Source organism: Prionailurus bengalensis, chromosome D1 (assembly GCF_016509475.1).
Source record: "Prionailurus bengalensis isolate Pbe53 chromosome D1, Fcat_Pben_1.1_paternal_pri, whole genome shotgun sequence".
NCBI lineage: Eukaryota > Metazoa > Chordata > Mammalia > Carnivora > Felidae > Prionailurus > Prionailurus bengalensis.
The window spans coordinates 108,476,064-108,495,364 of record NC_057346.1 but is presented as its reverse complement, the minus strand read 5'-3'; the positions used below and the strand labels follow the sequence as shown (position 1 = coordinate 108,495,364).

General features: G+C 50.0%; 1 protein-coding gene across 11 annotated transcripts; it reads left to right on the top strand.

Moving 5' to 3' along the window:
* Positions 1-4,072: 4,072 nt before the first annotated feature.
* Positions 4,073-18,263, top strand: SF1 (splicing factor 1). 11 transcript variants are annotated; one of them, XM_043581603.1, is made up of 14 exons: positions 4,115-4,907; positions 6,213-6,341; positions 9,059-9,134; positions 12,180-12,332; positions 12,542-12,631; positions 12,982-13,165; positions 13,251-13,366; positions 13,497-13,604; positions 14,521-14,701; positions 14,964-15,237; positions 15,573-15,632; positions 15,739-15,918; positions 16,680-16,884; positions 17,321-18,263. In XM_043581603.1, exons 1-14 carry the CDS (start codon positions 4,511-4,513, stop codon positions 17,448-17,450), a joined length of 2,283 nt encoding a protein of 760 aa, XP_043437538.1. In that variant the 5' UTR covers positions 4,115-4,510; the 3' UTR covers positions 17,451-18,263. The 11 variants fall into 11 exon arrangements, with proteins under 11 accessions (XP_043437540.1, XP_043437545.1, XP_043437538.1 ...); XM_043581606.1 differs by having other exon boundaries at positions 4,118-4,541; XM_043581605.1 differs by having other exon boundaries at positions 4,073-4,541; positions 16,680-18,263.
* Positions 18,264-19,301: the final 1,038 nt, after the last annotated feature.

Genomic DNA, 19,301 nt, shown 5'->3' with positions numbered 1-19,301 from the left:
AATTCAGCCACAAGTCCTGCTTCTCTGGGCTATCCACACCTCTGTCCAACCTGGCTGCAAGTTCAGGGTTCCCACAAACCCCTTTCAGGTTCAACAATTTGCCAGAATGACTCACAGAACTCAGGCAAGCACTACATTTATGATTACTGTTTTATTACGGAGGATTCAAGTGAACAGCTACATGAAGAAACGTGGCAAGGTCTAGAATGGTCCTGAGCCCAGGAGCTTCTATCCCTGTGGAGTCAGGGTATACACCACCCTTCTGTCACATCAGTATGCTCACTGACTCAGAAGCTCTCCAAACCTCATTGTTCAGGGTTTTCAACTGAGGTTTCGTTACACAGGCACGATTGATGAAATCATCGGCCATGTGATTGAATGCAGTCTCCAGTCCCTCTCTCTCCGCCAGAGGTGGGGCTGAAAGCGGGGTGGTTTTCCTGACCAGCCAGCATCCTGAAGCTATCTCAGGGCTCTCAGAGCTGGCAATGAGTCCCCTGTGAGCTTAAACTCGGGTATGGTCCAAAGGGGCTTGTCGTGAACAAGCAAAGACACTTGTATCACTCAAGAAATCCCAAAGGTTTTTGGGGCTTTGTGCCAGGATCTTGGGACAAAGGCAAGATAATATATTTTTGGTGGTACTGCACCCTCGTATACGATCAGGAGACATCTGTGTCTGGAGTCCGTGTAGAGTTCTTGGAGGTTCCTATTCAAACCAACAGTGCTCTCTGATCTTACTGGATCGGCACAGCATCCGGTAGGGGTAGCGTCAATGTCTGCCCCGTGCGGATGGAGAAACTGAGGCGTGGAGAGATTAAATTACTTCCCTAGTTGTCCGCCGGTGGATGGCTGGCCTGAGTCTGTTAAGACTCCAACCTGCCTCCAAACTGGGAAGAATCAGCCTGCGGGTCCTCAGCCAGAAAGTGCCAATTTATTTATTTTTTATTAAAAAAATTTTTTTTAACACTTATTTATTTTTTGAGAGGGAGAGACACAGACAGAGGGTGAGTGGGGGAGAGGCAGAGAGAGAGAGAGAGAGAGAGAGAGAGAGAGAGAGACACGGAATCTGTAGCAGGCTCCAGGCTCTGAGCTGTCAGCACAGAGCCCGACATGGGGCTCGAACTCACAAACTGTGAGATCATGACCTGAGCCGAATTAGGATGCTTAACCAACTGAGCCACCCAGGCGCCCCAAGAGTAGGGATCTTAAAGGCCACACTCTGCAAAAATAAAAATTAATAAATTAACGTTAATAAATTAATAACATTGTAACTTGGAATTAAGAAAAGATGCTCTCATGAAAGTCCTGGATGAAAGAAGAAATTCAACTGGAACAGCAGCAGAGCAGTGCAGGTGACGGGCCCATCACACAAAGCTGTAGCCTTTACTGTTATCAGTATGGCAACATCACGATTAGTATTAACAGTACATTTTCAGGTGCGCATTTGTCTCTTCCTTTACTAGACTGTGATTTTCTGGAAGGCAGGGACTGAGTTTCACTTACTTCTGCTATCCACCAAGCTGTTTTGCACTCAGTAACTGCTCACACACTGAGTGACTCTTTTCTCCTCCAGAGAACCTTGTTGTATTAACTGAATTAACTTTCCCTTCATTTTCAAACAGATGACTTAAACACATAAAAGTTTTTTGAATGTTTATATTAGAGAGAGATAGACAGACAGACAGAGTGTGAGTAGGTAGGGTCATAGAGAGAGACAGGGAGACACAGAATCCGAAGCAGGCTCCAGACTTTGAGCGGTCAGCACAGAGCCCGACACGGGGCTTGAACTCGTGAACTGAAAGATCATGACCTCTGAGCCAAAGTCGGACGCTTAACCGACTGGGCCACCCAGGTGCCCGATGACTTAAATATTTTATATTTTTTCCTTTCTTGTCCATAATATTAGCTTCGCTTTTATTATACTATACTATACTATATTATATAATATACTATATATAGTATATTATATACATATACACTAGTATAGTATATATATAGTATATAGTATATAAATATAATATACTATATTTTATGCTGAGTACTTGCTCAGTATAAAAAACTAAAGTAGAATATAGAACATAGAGAAATAGGAGGAAAAAATTAAAAATTACCTGAGATCCCACCACCATTAAAAATTTGCTGATTTTCCTGTCAGTGGACTTCGTTATGTTCAGTTATATAATGTTATGTCACGGGATCATCAGAAATTTTTAAGAAGTATGAAGCACATTTAAAAAAATGTTTTGAGTGCTCAAAATGTATGGAATAATGTCCAAGTAATTGTTCCCCTCTCCAGTGCTTCACTAATAACATGACGTGTATTCTTCCATAGCTATGCTCAGCTAACCAAATAAAAACATGCACAAGCACACACATATATGGGGCTTTACAAAAACGAGATCGTGAAATATGTATTTGTCTGCTTTTCTCCTTTAATAATAGCACAGAAGTCCCTCTACATCAGTTGGTATCGATTAACTGATTTTCAAATCTGCCTAGTAATCTATGTTATGGACGTTCAGTTTGTCGAATTCACTTATTAATAGAAACACACTTTGTTTCCAGATTTTCACCGTTACAGTGCTGTAGTAAATGCAGTATAAGACCATGAACACATTACATTATATCATCACACACTTTGCTTTGGGGCAGATTCCCAGAGGTGGGACTGATACGTTGAAAAGGCCCAACATGGGGCTAGATCTGATGAATGGTGAGATCATGGCCTGAGCTGCAAGCAAGAATCCCACACTTAACCTACTGAGTCACCCAAGCGCCCCTCTAATTAGTTAAAAAAAAAAAAATTAACATTTATTCATTAAAATTTTTTTAATACTTATTATTTTTGAGGGAGAGGCAGAGACAGAGAGCAAGCAGGAGGGGGACAGAGAAAGAGGAAGACACAGAATCAGAAGCAGGCTCCAGGCTCAGCTGTCAGCACAGAGCCCAACCGGGGACTCGAACTCACCAACCAGATCATGACCTGAGCTGAAGTCAGAAGCTTAATCAATTGAGCCACCCAGGTGCCCCCCCCCCCCCCATTAACTTTGAAGACTTCTTTCCGTATAAGCTCTTTATCATGTGTGGCAAACATATTTCCCTGATGTATTACTGTCTGCTTTTATCACACAGTTTTCATTTCTTTGGTGGTCATCTTTTATTAGTCTGAGTTTCTTGTCTTCCTAAAAGTCTCTATCTCTACATGACTCTGATAGTGTCCTACATCGTGTTCCGTGCCTGTTTTACTGTCTAATTTAGCACTCTATACCATTTATTAGCTAAATTTTTCTTTACGGAATCAACCTACATATGGGGGAATCTATTCCCAGTCCCTCCTGTTGCCCTCATCGGTCTTTCCTACAATATTACATCGTTTCATGATGGTGTCTTTTATACTGTTTGTACCGTCTGAAATGCAAGTTCCTTCTCGACCTCGTTGACAAGTTTCCGCACTATTTTCATAATTCTATGATTATAAGATGATGTAATCACCCCAACCCAATTGAGATTCGAATGGAAACGCAATGTGTATGTAAATTAATTTTGGAATTGACTTCATATTGTTGTCGCCTCAGATTATGTGTTCTTCTGTCGGCTCAGGTATTGCTTTTAACCTTTCAAAAAGGCTATTTTATAGCTTATTTTCTTTCTTCTTTTAAGAAAACAGGAAGTCCCTTTTTACCTGCGGCTAGTCAACGGATCCTGTTTACGGGCGCGCGCCGGCCCCTCCCCCCGTCCCCAAGTTCCGGGTTACCATGGAAATCGAGAATTGACGTCACTTAGGGCTTCCGCGCCGGACCCCAGGGTCGACTATGAAGCGAAGGGCGGAGAGGAAGCTTTGTCCCACCTGCGCATGCGCGCTCCTTCTCCACTCCTCCCCCACCGTAAATCTCGTTCAGCCGCGGCTTTACCGCCGCGACCTCTCGCTTAATCCCAGCGAAACTGCTCCCCGGGGGAGGGGAGTAGAAAAAGAATCGAACAAGCGACAGCCAATCCCATGAGACTACGACGCAACCAAGGCTGATTGACTCAATCAGCTTCAACCAATGAGAAAGCCCTTGGCTCTTACGTCACAGAGCTTGCCCCACCCTATCCCCTCCTTTCTGGACGCTGAGCTCAGTTCGCGCAGTAACAAATGAAGTGCGCGCTGCGACACCTCCTAGCTCGCCAGGCTCGTCCGCCATTTCTTCGCCTGGCCTAACGGTCCGGCCAATCCCAGCGTGCATCGAGAAGGACTAAGGCTCCGCCAATCGGAGGCCGCCGATTCCGACCCCCTTGCCTCGGCTCGGCCCAATCCAGGCCTCGGACCCGTCGCCCCCGGCCCGCCCCCGCGGCGCCCTCTCTCCTCCCTCTTTGTGCGTCTCGCGCCGCCGCCGCCCGCCGCGTGAGAGGACGGGTTCCGCGCGCTCCGCGGCAGCGCAGTCGGGTCCCCTCCCCCCGGAAGGTTCGCGAAGAAGCCGCCGCCGCCGCCGCCACCTAAAAGGAGCCACCGGTGCCGGTCCCCGGGGGCACCATGGCGACCGGAGCGAACGCCACGCCGCTGGGTAAGCTGGGCCCCCCCGGCCTCCCCCCCCTTTCCGGGCCCAAAGGGGGCTTCGAGCCGGGGCCACCGCCTGCTCCCGGGCCTGGGGCGGGGCTGCTGGTGCCCGGGGCGCCGCCGCCCCCGCCCGTGGGCTCGGTGGGGGCCCTGACCGCGGCCTTCCCCTTCGCGGCGCTGCCGCCGCCGCCACCGCCGCCGCCCCCGCCTCCCCAGCAGCCGCCGCCGCCGCCGCCCTCCCCAGGCTCCTCGTACCCGCCGCCGCAGCCTCCCCCTCCGCCGCCGCTCTACCAGCGCGTGTCGCCGCCGCAGCTGCCGCCACCCCAGCCGCCGCGTCAGGACCAGCAGCCGGGCCCGGCCGGCGGCGGAGGAGGTGAGTCGGGCCGAGAGAGCGCGAGAGGCGTCGCGCGGACGGGCCCGGCCGCCTGAGGGGCGCGCGGCGGCGGCGACGGCGGCTGCACGCGGCAGGGGCGCGCGCGCGCACGGGGAGGCCCCGGGCGGAGGCGCCACGGGGCGCGCGGCCCGGTTCTTGGGCCCCGAGTGCGCACGCGCGCTGGAGGGAGCGGGGAGGGCGAAGGGCTGCTGTGCGCAGGCGCAGTGTGGTGGCCGGGCTCCGCGGCCCGACTAAAATCTGGCGGGGCGGGGGTGGGGGTGGGGGTCTGTGTTGTGTTCTAGCCCCTGGTGTAGGAGAAGGGCGTGGAGTGAGTTGATTTGGTGGACGGGGTGGTGGGTGTGCATGTCAGGAAAGCGTGAAAGGGTCAACTGATGACGTGGAGCGCCTCCTTCCTGGTTGTAGACCGGTCCCCAAAAAGCAGAAAAGTAGCAAGGAGAGCGGCTTTTTCTACAGCGGGGCAAGGTTTTCATTACGGTGATAGAAAGTTTGGAAGTCCTCAGGGTGCGGTTGAGGCCTATGTGCTCCTTTTGGAGGGAGAGAAGTTTTTCCTAGTCTCGGTTCATTTACTGTAGAGAAGTCTGATAATGCTTCCCCTTAGTGTTGGGGCTTTGCCCCTGGGCCTGCACCCCCTGGGAAGTAGAACTGATCTGTGTGTATTAAAAGTGTAGGGAGTTCCCGCAGTTGTATCGGAGGAGGAGGACTTGGTGGCTGTCCTATAGCTTGCTCTCTGTTGAATTTTTGATACGTCAGATACTGAGTCTAATTGGCCAGGAAGGTTGCTTATCTTGGCTAAACTGATGAAGAAAAAACTAATCTTGTTGAAAAGTTGGGCTTTTTCACTTAGTAAATCATTGGTTTCGCTGAGTTCTGGCCAATTTGGAAAGGTGACTGGTGGGGAGGGGGACGTGGGAAGAAACAGCGGTTTCTTCAATATTATCGTACGAGCCTGATTATTCAGTATACTTTGGCTTCTGCGACATCCACGGTTGATGTAGGTCTGAAACTTTAGACGTAGAGATTTATTAGATTGTTTACGTTCCTCACAGTTTCCCTGGACATACTATAAACGTGAAGTGTTACCTTTTCGGACCCAGGTCCAGATACCCTTGTAGTGGCTATGTGTCTCTGATTTCCCGGGTTCGTTTTTATTTATTGCCATTTATAAAATGTCTTAGGTCAAGTTCTCAGGCTCCCGGTCTGCGGAGGTTGTGTGCAGTGTCCTGATCTGCTTGTTTATAGTTCGCTGGTTTATATTTGCATTTGATGGACCTTGTCTGCCTGTAGACTTCCCAAGTAAGAAGCGGAAGAGGAGCCGATGGAACCAAGATACGATGGAACAGAAGACGGTGATTCCAGGAATGCCTACGGTTATCCCCCCTGGACTTACTCGGGAACAAGAAAGAGCTTATATAGGTAAATACACGTTCTGCACCCAAATGCGTTTTCAGATTGTTACAGTATATCCTGAGCGACATTTTGCGTGTTGTAAGTTTGAGACCTTAAAGTCTTGTTTTTTTAAGATGAGGTATCAGGTGTTCATTCTCGACTTTGACATAATCCATCAGTTTTTGCTGTGTTAAGTCCTGGGTTTGCAGCTCCTTGTTTTGGTCTGTCTGTAACAGCAGTGTTCTCCATGAGTGCCAGAAAGGTAGAGGGACCCACTTTAGGAGTGAGGGTAGCCCCCAGTCCAGCACCCCACCTGCCCTTTTCAGCTGCTGCTCGTTGCCAGTTGTGAGGTGAGTGTCTTCTGCCTCTCTGGACACGGCCCCAGTGGAGAACACTGCAGGTATTATAAACGAAGTACCTTTTTCACAGCATGGGTTTTCACCATAATTTCATATTCCTCCTCCCCTTCAAATGTGGTCTTTTACTTTTTTATAGGTACTTTCTGAAAAGAAAAAACCTTAATTTAATCAAAGACTGGCTCTGAAAGTGTTCACAGTGCACCCCTTTTTACCATTTTGTTGAATCTAACCTTTCCTTCAGCATCTTTTCTGGTTTGGTCTTTGGAGAGCTGTCTTAAAACGAGGGCTCTTTTACAATTTACTATCAAAGAACTCTGCTGGGAAAGGGATACTACTTGGATATGGAATGAGGTGATAGGATAAAGGATCTTAACTGATGGGAAATTTCAAGAATTAACAATGACTGTCCACAATGTAAATGAAGTTAATCTTAAAATTACCTTTTTTCAAATACAAGGTTTTTAATGCAAGTTTCACTTTTATTCATGTATCTGCAGCTGTCTCTGAAAAGTTCACTTGGAAATATTTCTTACTAACCAGATAAACATCCCCTTTGGAGTAAATTAGGGCAAAGGCTGCCTAGGCCTATGAGTCTGGAGCCTTCATAAGTAAAAGCTTCAAGGCTGGCATGTGTTATTCTTGAGGATCTGAATCTCGTTTTTTTAACTGCCGAGAGTTTTGAGGTGTTGGAATTGTTTATCTTGTTTTCACGTACTAATATTTCTTCTTTCCCCACTGTTCAATCTACTGCCACCCACCCCTTCATCTCACACTGGATCGTTCCGGGTCTTTACAACCTTGCGAAATGTCCCTAGTGGGATAATGTTCCCAAAACACAAGCAGTCTTAGAAAATGGGGAAAAGCAAACTTCTCTGCAGTTCTCCAGTTCTCTTCCTGTGTAGGGAGTTAATGCACTGAGCCCGAAGGGCTGTTTACAGCTATAATCCAAGTGGATAGAGTCAAAGCCGAGGCCAGTATAGATCTCAGCTCCAAGGAAGATCCCAAACTTTGGGTTTAATTTCCAGTTATTTCCTCAGGTCAGACCCCACATCCCTACCGTAGTTAGGAGGACTGCCTGCTCCCATGAAGGGGACTTTCACTTGAGTTCTTGAACTTAATACTTGACCGTCAAGTCAGCACTTTCCTGGCATAGAAGAGCTTAGGGATCCACAGATCTCGTTCATCTTCTGTCTCTCATAGTACACGCTGCCTTGTACGATGCCCCCAAGTATCATCTCTTGATATGAGTGTGGATTTTCACTTCTCTGGAGTTGGAGTGGATATACGGTATAGCCTTGGGGGATGTATTTAAAATTAGAAGGATATCTTGGGTTAGACTTGTATTAATCCTGTTTTTGGAGCCAACTCAACTTTAACCCAACCCGGTTAAGACTTGCCCTTACTAGAGATGCCTGCTCACAACTCTCAGATGCTACAAAGGTAAGACACAGGTGACTCTTCAGCACGCTGAAGAAAGTGATCTTGCTCTGCAGTTCCATTATCTTGAGAAATCAGCCGGGTAACATTTCCCTGGAGTCATTGAACTTCTGTGAAACCCTCCTCTCTTTTTCACGTACAGCCTTATTTGTCAAGGTCTGAGGGCCACACACATTCTCCTTGACCCACACTTCTATTTTCTCCCCCCTGCCTTTTACACTCCTCATGAGGAGCGAGTCTGAAGACAGACTTGTTAACATCTCACGGTTACTGGTTTATTAAGGTATATGAAGATTTGAACAAAAGCAACAGGTATTGGGAGATCCTTATTAGTACGGATCGGGTTGTACGGAAAGAGTATGTATAACGAACTGTTTATGAGGTATTGGATTGGTTATTAAATGTCTTACTTGTTTAAGGAATTTTGAATCTGGTATCAAAATGATCTTTGCTCAACTGCTATTTTTCCTTGTCCCATGTTAATTGGATTTCATTTTGGGCTTTGCTTAATACTTAATGACAAAAAGTAAACTCTCAAGAGTCTTGCCCTCAAAGTAATTTGGTTGGGAACAGGGTATTGGTGATAACATACATGCTTTGTTTTGGGTGCCATTCGTATAGCGAGCCTTGAGGGGGGAGGGAGAAGTGAAACACCGAGTAATTGCTTTGACGTTAGCCTTAGTGAACAGTCTATACCGCTAACCCCTCTTCCAACAAACTGTTTGCTTCCTTAAGTGATAACCATTTTGAAGTGAAAAATACCTATAGATGTAAATGGACTCCTGCCGATAGGCGGTTGGGGGTTTTTGCCTCAGAGTGTTCACTGATCAGTCGTCCCTTTCAAAGTCTCCGAGTTCTTCATGCTTGTTGTTGAGATTTGAGATGTTTTTTGGTAACATTGTCTTTTTTCCATCCTTTTTTTTTCTTTCCTAACCTGGTTTCTTCCAGTGCAACTGCAGATAGAAGACCTGACTCGTAAACTGCGCACAGGAGACCTGGGCATCCCCCCTAACCCTGAGGACAGGTTGGGAAACAGTTTTAACCAGCTGACAGTAACGCTTTTACCTTTTTCTCAATACGTTTTACTGGTGGCAACATATTGTGTCAGTTCAAAGAAATCATAGTAAGACGACTGCTAATACTCTGACTCTTGGGCCTAGGGTTTAATTAGCAATCCGTATGGTTAGTCATCAGTTAGAAAATTGGAATGAAACTTAATTACTAGCAGAGTAAAAAGTTAACGGGAAAATGGACAACTGGTTTCCAATTGGTAAGCATGTAGATTTTCACCTGATTTACCCACCCGTAGTAGGGACAGGGAGGTGGCCCGTTCACCAGCCTTTACAGTAACCGCTGTGGTGGAAAGCCAAGGGTATAGAGTTTTTCTCACAGGTACACGATGCAGGGATTAAGAATATTTTTGAGCATCACTGAGTTTGAGCAGACCAGAAACTCTTACCTGGTTAGCTCATTGCTGCAGTCCTCCTCATGGTTTTGAGATGGTTTTAAAATAGATGAGATTTCTAACCAGCTTCCTTCACTGCCAGTGAATTTTCAGCCTTGGCCATTGCCTGGGGGTATTGGGAGGGGCCAGAACATTTCTCACCTATCTGGGGAAGGCTAGCAACCAACCCTAAATCACCTTTATTTTTTATAAGAGTGTGGTTTTCAAACAGCTGTGGTCATGTCATCTCTGTTGATCATTTCTCTCACCTTTGAAAAGTCAAAAGTCTGAGGGAAATGAACTTTTTAACCAGGAATTTTACTGACTGGTTGAACTTCAAACCGCTAAAGTCTAATCGAAGGGCAGTATGCCTCCCTCTCCGTGAAGTTTCTCTTAGCGCAGGCAGCATAGTTGAAAGCACTTCCCTTTAAAAGTTAGTGTTTTCGGCTTTTATTACCCAATTGATGGCTTGTTAAATCAGGAAGATGATGTAATGGTTTTAGAAGCCACTCACTCAATGCATCTTTCTGCTGCCATTTGCCAGGGAACAAATTAATTTCTCCATGTGTTCTCTCATTTTACGTGATTGAATTTGTTATTTTTTATCTGTAGGTTTTGGTTGGAAGGTTGTGTTTTATATTTTTTGGTGTTGTCCCCCCCCCCCCCCCAAAGATTTGCATTGTAGGTTGTAGACCACAACTGTTGAGTGCTTTTTTTTTTTTTTTTTTTTTTTTTTTTTTTTTTTTTGGCCTTTTTCCCTTTAGTAATATGTCTAACAGGTTACCAGGCAATTCCTCAAAAGGTTGAATTTTTAACAAACCTTTGCTTCCTGGAGAACTGGGATTAGAGTTTAGTTCATCTATGTGATGCCTATTCGAAGTGAAGAAGTTGGGCCAATCTGACCTCTAGAATATTAGCTATTGCCTTTCACATCCACAATTTGGGAAGAGGTTAAACTGTGGGGAGGCTTTTAAATGACCGATTTGGTACCGGTAAAACTTGTTTTGTTGATTAGCTAGAAATGCTTACATTCTAGACAGCTGTGGGGTGAGAATTAGAAATGTCAAGCATGTTAGAAATAAAACCAGAGCAGAGTTTTCTTCTCTCTTGTATTCAGTTTGAAAGAGGGCCTAATGCCTGACTGGTTTTGCTTTTGAGCCCAGGTTGGAGGGAATTGCATGAGTTTCTTACCTTAATAAGGTTATTTCTTAAGAAGGTGTATTCTCAATATCAAGCCACTTTCTGCTATTTTGATGTTGCTTAAGTTGCACAGTTAAAAATGTTTTTAAGATCTCTTATAGACATAAATGTGTAAGCTGATAGTCTAATGAGCTGGGGTATGTTTGCTTTTGTTCACTATCATTGGATTGTGTCAACAGTTTATATAAATGCTAGAAACGGAGGTGTCATTTAGTCGTCATTAGCCATGAACAAACCTGACCTTTTATTCCATCGTGTGTGTAATGTGGTATGACATGGTTCCCTTTAGGCTGAAGACAGTGGGAGCAGCCGAGTTCAGTCCTTGCTCTCCAACTAGGCAAGGTTCTCTCAACTAAACCAAGGGTATAGGAGTCTTGACTACTTTCAGGATGTTTTTTTAATAACCTGATCCACATGATCTCTTCCCTTCTTGCAGCTGCTACTAAATTTTCATTCAGAATATCAAGCTATGGTCCTTTTTGTAATCTCAACTCAGAATTCTAGGAGCGTAACTTCTCTTTTTTTATTACCGCAAAATCCAGCTGTGGTAAACTGACCATTTTATCGTTACTATTTTTTTACTTGTAGCAACAGCATTTTACTCCTTAAAAAAATGAGAGAGAGAAAATCTGCTTTCTGGACTTGTAAACTCTGGTGGAGAATCCTAGGTTTTCCCCTTGCCGTTTGCAGGTCCAGACCCTAGACAAGTACTTGACCAAATCTGCACTTGCAGCCTCTAGCAGAAGCTGCTTTAGCACTTTAACGTTTTTCTCTACCCAGACTCCCCAACCTCGAACAGCCAGAAAACAGGTTGGCTCCTGGGCCTTGGACACAGCCAGCCAGGCCATTGAAGGAAAAGCAGAGACGAAGCCTTGAACCATCTCTCTCCATTGTGGGGCCAAGTAGCTGCAGCAGCCTTGAGTCCCAGTCGCATTGGGTTAAAGAGCTCGTACTTACTCTGCGGTAGGGGTGCAGACACTCTTCCTGCTAGGGCGCGAGCTCTGCAAGAGTCCACATTTTACCTAAACTTGGGGTTTCCGTGGTTCGTAGAGTTGTAATATTGTACAGCTTTTTTAAAAACGAAAGAAAAATCCATACTTGGCAAGAAGACTCCAGAAGATGATACTGTCCTTGCCATTTACAGTCCAAAGATTCCCCCCCAGAAGGACAGACTTTTTTCTTCTCAACAATTAGAAGCCAGACCGTTTTTTTTTTCCTCTCTCACACACACCCCAGTCCCCCTATGCTAAGCCAGCTTTCATCTCCCCACTCCACACGATCTTGAATAGCACACGTTATGGTCGGTTCCTCCGAAGAGTGTTGTGTTAGGGTCTGAGAGGCAGAGGGGCTGGGGAAGACTAATTTTAGCCCGTGTGGGATGAGAAAAGTGAAGGCAGAGCCATAACGGGGCTCTGTTTCCCACAGGTCCCCTTCCCCTGAGCCCATCTACAATAGCGAGGGGAAGCGGCTTAACACCCGCGAGTTCCGCACCCGCAAAAAGCTTGAAGAGGAGCGGCACAACCTCATCACGGAGATGGTTGCCCTCAACCCTGATTTCAAGCCGCCTGCAGATTACAAGTAAGCAGAGGGGCTGGCCGGTCCGGGACAAGGACACATGTGGGCCACGTGTGAGCTGGTGGTAGAACCGTTTTGGTACCCGTGTCTCCTCTCTTGCCCCAAATCACGTGTGATTAACACATGGTACCAAGCTCAGGGTTAGAAGAGCTGTGGAATGTCGGTGTCCTGTCTCAGAAACACGCAGAGTCCATGAGTCTTTTCTTTCTCAGACCTCCAGCAACACGGGTGAGCGATAAAGTAATGATTCCACAAGATGAGTATCCAGAAATCAACTTCGTGGGGCTGCTGATTGGGCCCAGGTGAGTAAGTGCTGTCCTGTGGGACAGTGCGTCATTCCTGAGACCCCGTGAGACGGACCGATCTTAGGCCCCATTGGGTACAATTGATAGCTTGCCTTCCTGTTTTGGGTGGGAGTTCACGCCTTTCTGTGAGAAAATCTCTTTAACTTCGGCCTCTTACTGCAGAGAAGTCTGATCTTGGGGATCGTTTGCTACGGCTGGCCTTCACTTGGGGGTCATGGAGCTTTTGGTGGGAAAATCCAACTCCATGCTGTCACGCTTTCTGCCAGTGTGATCAGCCTGCTCTGTCTCTTCTGGCATGTGACCTTGCCTGACGAATACAAAAACTCCGTCCTTTCTGCCTCTGATAGAGGGAACACCCTGAAGAACATAGAGAAGGAATGTAACGCCAAGATTATGATTCGGGGAAAAGGGTCTGTTAAAGAAGGGAAGGTTGGGCGCAAAGATGGCCAGATGTTGCCTGGAGAAGATGAACCACTTCATGCCCTGGTTACCGCCAACACCATGGAGAATGTGAAGAAAGCTGTGGAACAGGTGAGGCAGCCAGAAAGGAAGCCTATTGCTGGAAGTCATACAGTGGCCCCGGTGCTTACATGACTGACTGTTCCATCTCCGCTAGATAAGAAACATCCTGAAGCAGGGTATTGAGACCCCTGAGGACCAGAATGATCTACGGAAGATGCAGCTTCGGGAGTTGGCCCGTTTGAATGGGACCCTTCGAGAAGATGATAACAGGTGTGGCATCAGTTTTGAAGGGAGGGAGAGTGCACTCGGACCTAAAGAACCTGTGGGAGTAGGGAGCTTGACCGTGGCTCTTGAGATGACTTTGTCTTTTTGTGTGTGTGTGTTTTTTCTTCCTTGACAGGATCTTAAGACCTTGGCAGAGCTCAGAGACCCGCAGCATTACCAATACCACAGTGTGTACCAAGTGTGGAGGGGCTGGCCATATTGCTTCCGATTGTAAATTCCAAAGGTGAGCAGCTGGAGTTGGAGCTTCTTTGTAGCCTGTGGTGTACGAAACTGTTTTGTTTTGTTTTTTTTTTTAGCACGTTGTTGGTTGGTTCCTATTAACTTTTGGACCAGAGAGATGCTCCCTTTCTGTGAATGTGGTCTGTGACGGTGTGATGTTAAAGCCCAGGATGATGAGGAGCAGCTTGTGCAGAACACCTGTGTTTGGTGGCTCGTCTTGAGTTCAGGAACACTGGAAATTTCCATTTTGGATATACTGTGCCTCAGTGTTAACTACCTTTTGCTGCTAAGCAGTCTGGATTCTTGACCGGTTTTGCAATGTTTATTTATTTTTGGGACAGAGAGAGACAGAGCATGAACGGGGGAGGGGCAGAGAGAGAGGGAGACACAGAATCGGAAACAGGCTCCAGGCTCTGAGCCATCAGCCCAGAGCCCGACGCGGGGCTCGAACTCACGAACCGCGAGATCGTGACCTGGCTGAAGTCGGACGCTTAACCGACTGCGCCACCCAGGCGCCCCATCTTGACCGGTTTTGAACCAGCCCTTGATGGCAACAGTTTTCTCCTTTTTTTACTTTGGAAAATCTGGCAGGTGCTCTCGTCTTGCATATATTTTCCTTTCCTCAAACTGGGAATGTAGGATCTGATGCAAGTTTGTTTTTTGGAAGAGCCTGTGCTTTCCTGGCTCCTGTGGCTGGCGTGGTGGTATGATCTCCGTCTTCTCTGTTGTGGCAGAGATCCCGCGTGGTAATCTCAGATGCAGAGCTGGGCACAGAACTGAAAATTGGATGAGACTATTTTGAGGAAGGATCGTTGGATTCCTCAAAACTCTGTCAATTTCTCAGAACGTAAAACTTTTTTTTAATAATGAAGGCGTTTTTTTTTTCTCTTCTCTCTCTCCATTCCCTATCCCACCTTCAGGCCTGGTGACCCCCAGTCAGCTCAGGATAAAGCACGGATGGATAAAGAGTATTTGTCCCTCATGGCTGAACTGGGCGAAGCCCCTGTGCCAGCGTCCGTGGGCTCCACCTCTGGGCCTGCCACCACGCCCCTGGCCAGTGCGCCTCGGCCTGCTGCTCCCGCCAACAACCCACCTCCCCCGGTGAGTTTCAGGGGCTGGTTTTTGTGGTCCGGTCCCCCGTTCTCTTCCTCAGAGATGGGGGCGCTGTGGCCAGGTGCTCTGGGTAGAGCAGGTTGGCGGACTTGGCTGGCAACATTGTTCTTCCGGATGTCAGGATGTTTGGGGATCTCTCACTTTGGGAAGATCCCGTCTTCGGGTTCTGGACCTCTTGACAGAGCCGAAAGAACAGTGTTGCCACCAGGGGGAGCAGGCAGGGACGTTGGCGGGAAATGCTCTCACGTAGTCTCTCATGTCCACCACCCAGAGCCGCCCACCCTGGATGAATTCGGGCCCTTCAGAGAGTCGGCCCTACCACGGCATGCACGGAGGTGGTCCTGGTGGGCCCGGAGGTGGCCCCCACAGCTTCCCACACCCGTTACCCAGCCTGACAGGTGGGCACGGTGGACATCCCATGCAGCACAACCCTAACGGACCCCCACCCCCTTGGATGCAGCCGCCACCACCACCGATGAACCAGGGCCCCCACCCACCTGGGCATCATGGCCCTCCTCCAATGGGTAAGTAAGTGTCAGACCAGAAACCTTGGGGCTTGGGGATAAGCACGGGTTACATCAGGTTGCTGCGAACCGGAAGCAGCCCTCGGAGTGGCTGGGTGTCGCACCAGGTCTCCTGCCAAGGCTCGGGCTCCAGAAGGAGCAGGACTTTGTTCTGGTTCAGGAAGTGTTTTCTGTGTGGGGTAGACAGAGGCCTCCCTCTTCAAGGCAACAGTCCTAGAACTGTTCTTAGAGTGGTAGCGGTTGCAGGCTGTGTGACCGACCGAGCTGTCGGTGGGGGCATCTTCTCTGGCTGGTTCCAATGTCCTGCTAAGTCCCTGCTCTTTCCTTCCATCAAGATCAGTACCTGGGAAGTACGCCTGTGGGCTCTGGGGTCTATCGCCTGCATCAAGGAAAAGGTAACACAGCCTGTCCCCTGCTCCCTTTGAGGTGTGCCCTGGGCGCGAGTGGGGTCTCCGGTCTCTCCTCCCCTGAGGCCTCACCCCTGCCTCCGCCTGCCTGCAGGTATGATGCCACCGCCGCCTATGGGCATGATGCCGCCGCCGCCGCCGCCTCCCAGTGGGCAGCCCCCGCCCCCTCCCTCTGGCCCTCTTCCCCCATGGCAGCAGCAGCAGCAGCAGCCTCCGCCACCCCCTCCGCCCAGCAGCAGTATGGCTTCCAGTACCCCCTTGCCATGGCAGCAAAGTGAGTGGAATATTTTGGGCTTGTGGGGGTGGGTGGGATGGGGAGGTGGGGCTGAGAGGGACAAGGGAACCTCGCAGCTCACGCGGGCAGGCGGACACCCTGGGAGGAGACTCTGGTCTCTGCTGGGGGTGTAAACAGAAAGGGCCTCCTGGCCCTCCTGGGGATCTTGGGGAAGAGAGCTGATGTTTGGCGTGGTTGTGTCTGGGGAGAGGTCTTGGGGGACCTGGAGGGAACCTGCCATCGTAGGTAGGGTGCCGGAAATCCAGGCTCTCGGTGGGCTGCGTGAGCTGCCAGCCGCTGGCTGGCCCGAGCCTGTGCGGAGGGCCAGGGTGGGGAGGGTGCTTGCATGCTGTGGAGAGGGATGTGATTGGGGCCTGAGAGACTGCAGGGATGGGACCGGGCTGTGGGGAGAGTAGCTGTGGCCTTGAGGTTGAATGTGCCGTTCGGTGGTGGCGGCGGATGGGCGGAGGGACGTCAGAGCCGGTTCTTGTGTCTGGTACCTTTCCCTCAGCCCTTCCACGGGCATTGGTGACAAAGGGCTTACTCTGTTAAGCCCAGAGACCTCGAGGCTGACCCCAGGGTAGTCCTGCCCACCCCTCCACTCCCCATCACCAGGACCGCCCCGCCCGCCCGCCCCCCACCACCGTACCGCATGCCAAGCAAGGAGCAGGCGCCCCTCGCCCCCCCATCCCAAGGCAGCAGCCGCAGAGAGCCGCGGTGTGCCCCCGCGCGTGTGACCTTGGGCTTCTTTACCACCCCAGATACGACGACTACCACCACGAGCGCTGGCACAGGGTCCATCCCGCCATGGCAACAGCAGCAGGCGGCTGCCGCAGCTTCTCCAGGAGCCCCTCAGATGCAAGGCAACCCCACTATGGTGCCCCTGCCCCCCGGGGTCCAGCCGCCTCTGCCGCCCGGGGCCCCTCCCCCTCCGCCGCCTCCGCCGCCTGGTTCCGCCGGCATGATGTATGCCCCGCCCCCTCCTCCTCCGCCTCCCATGGACCCTTCTAACTTTGTCACCATGATGGGCATGGGGGTGGCGGGCATGCCGCCCTTCGGGATGCCTCCAGCTCCCCCACCGCCTCCACCACAGAACTAGACTCGGTTTTTTTTAAGAAAATATATATTATATAGAGAGAGAATTGGTCTCGTTTAAACACACGCCGAACCTCACCATATGGAGCCAGACATTGGGATGCACGCATGTGATTGGTGTGCACGCATGTGTGTGTGTGCACGCACCGGGCTGGGCCAAGCGACTGAGGACTCGCTTGGGAACGGGCAGGTGGTAGTAGGGGCGCCAGCTTGGGCTCTCCTGGCGCCCCGTAGCATCGAGTGTCTTCTTTGTCTTCTTTCTCTCCTCACCCAACTCCCTTTGCCTCTCCCCAAACCGGGCCGCCAGGATCCCTCCCCGCGGCGGCGATGGCCCGAGCCATGAGAGTGAGGACTTTCCGCGCCCATTGGTGACCCTTCCAGGCAGACAGCCTCAGCAGCGCCCCTGGTGGACAGGATGGTTCGGCAAAGCAGCCTGAGTTATTTTTGTGGACGGAATCGGAACACGCTGGCTCCATATCGTGAAATTTTTATTAATTTTTTTCTTTTTCCTTTGTTATTTCCTGATCTCTTCCTTTCTTCAGACTCCGTCCAAGGAGATGCTCTTCCCCGATCTTCTGCTGCAATTAGATTCCTTTCCTTTTTCTCCGTTCCTTGTTCTTCTCTTCCTAAGGAGAGGAGGGAGCAAATGGTTTTAGGCGCAAGCTTTAGCCATTGATGTCAGGCTAGTTGCGGGGGTGGGGCGGGAGGGGGGGCTCTTTGGTTCTAAAATTTTCAAGGTTGCCATGACCACCCCAGAGACTTTTTGTTGTTGTTCTCTCTGTAGTGTGAGATTTTTGTCTTTGCCACCTTTGTAGAGAAGTGGGTTCATTTCCAGGTTCTGGGTCGACACCTATCCCGGCACCCCTGCCAGCGTTAGGTGGGGCCACCCAAGCCACCTTGGGCTCGTCTGCCACCCTGGAGAGTCCTTTCCATGCTCCCTGAGCATCTAAGCTGCCTCAGATTCCATTTGTTCCTCTCCTTCCTGGAAGGTTTCCTTTTAAATTTTATTTTAATCCCAAACGTCTGAATGTTTTGCAGTGTCTAAGGGTTTGAGCCCCTCGTTTTTCGTTCTACTTCCTTTTTCCTCCCCTTCCCTCTTCATGGAGTGATTATGTTGACAATAATGTATAATGCGCGTTCTCTTCACTGGTTTATCTGCAGAAATTTCTCTGGGCTTTTTTTTCGGTGTATGATTCAACACTGCGTTAAAGGGGGGGTGTTCCATTGAATAAAAGAGCAGTGTGGTTTTCTGGGTCTGTTTCTTCATTTTCTCTTCTTAGATTCCCTCCACCAGCACCAGCACCAGCACCAGAGTTGCTTTTTTTACCTCCATTCAGCACCTGGCCCCAGCCGCCCCGGTCTCTTCTGGGGGACTGCTGGGACACTAATTAAGGAGCCTCCCACCTGTGTCCCCGTGTGTGGCTTTGCCAGTGGGAGCTTGAGTGTGTGGGTGGTCCCGCCATCTCTCCCTGGTTTACCAGCTGAGACTCGGGTTCTTCGCACCCCCCTCCTCGCCTCCATCACCCCTCATTCCCCTGGTCCCTGTTCTTTTGAAAGCGTTTCCCTGGGGCTTGGACACCCCCCCCCCCAACACGCGCGCACACACACAAACACACACACACACACACACACACACACACACACACCCCATGAGCTCTGGTTGCGACTTCTGCCTGGAAGCCGCCACCTGACCAAGGCCCTGGGCCTAGGGAGGCATCAGCACTAAAGGTCAAGCCAACTAATCCTGCCTGTGAGGCACAGAGCAGCTAAAATTAAAACCGCCAAGTGGCTTTTTCTTTCTCTGCCCGTGACTTGCTTGCAGCCTGCCGGCGCTGCAAGCTTTGGGGGTTGGTGGGGGCGAGAAAAAGTGCCCCATCTGCACTTTTCGTAAGCACTTCTTCGCAGGGGTCTCGGGCCGTTTTGTTCTTTCACGGGTGGGGCAGCGGACAGGGCCTGTTGTGGCAGCAGAAAAAAAACCCACGTCAGGGCTGCACGAGGCAGCGAGGTCCTTGCCCGACCGCTGCCGCCGCTGTGCCGCACCGCCCCCGGGGAGCCTGCGTGGAGCCTGCCTTTCCTGGCAGCCTCTCCTTCCTTTGGAGGAGGTTAAGGGACAGCACGCCCCTGCTGCCCCAGCACCTGGCCGGTGGGGGCAGCTCCGGCCTGGGCTGCTTTCCACCTTCAGGTTGGGCCCGCCCAGTGCCTTCTGTGTGGAGCACGGCCCGGTTTTGTGGGCCCCGTCCAGGGCGTCTGTATCTCTGCCGTAGGCCTGCGGGGTTCAGGAAACCCTC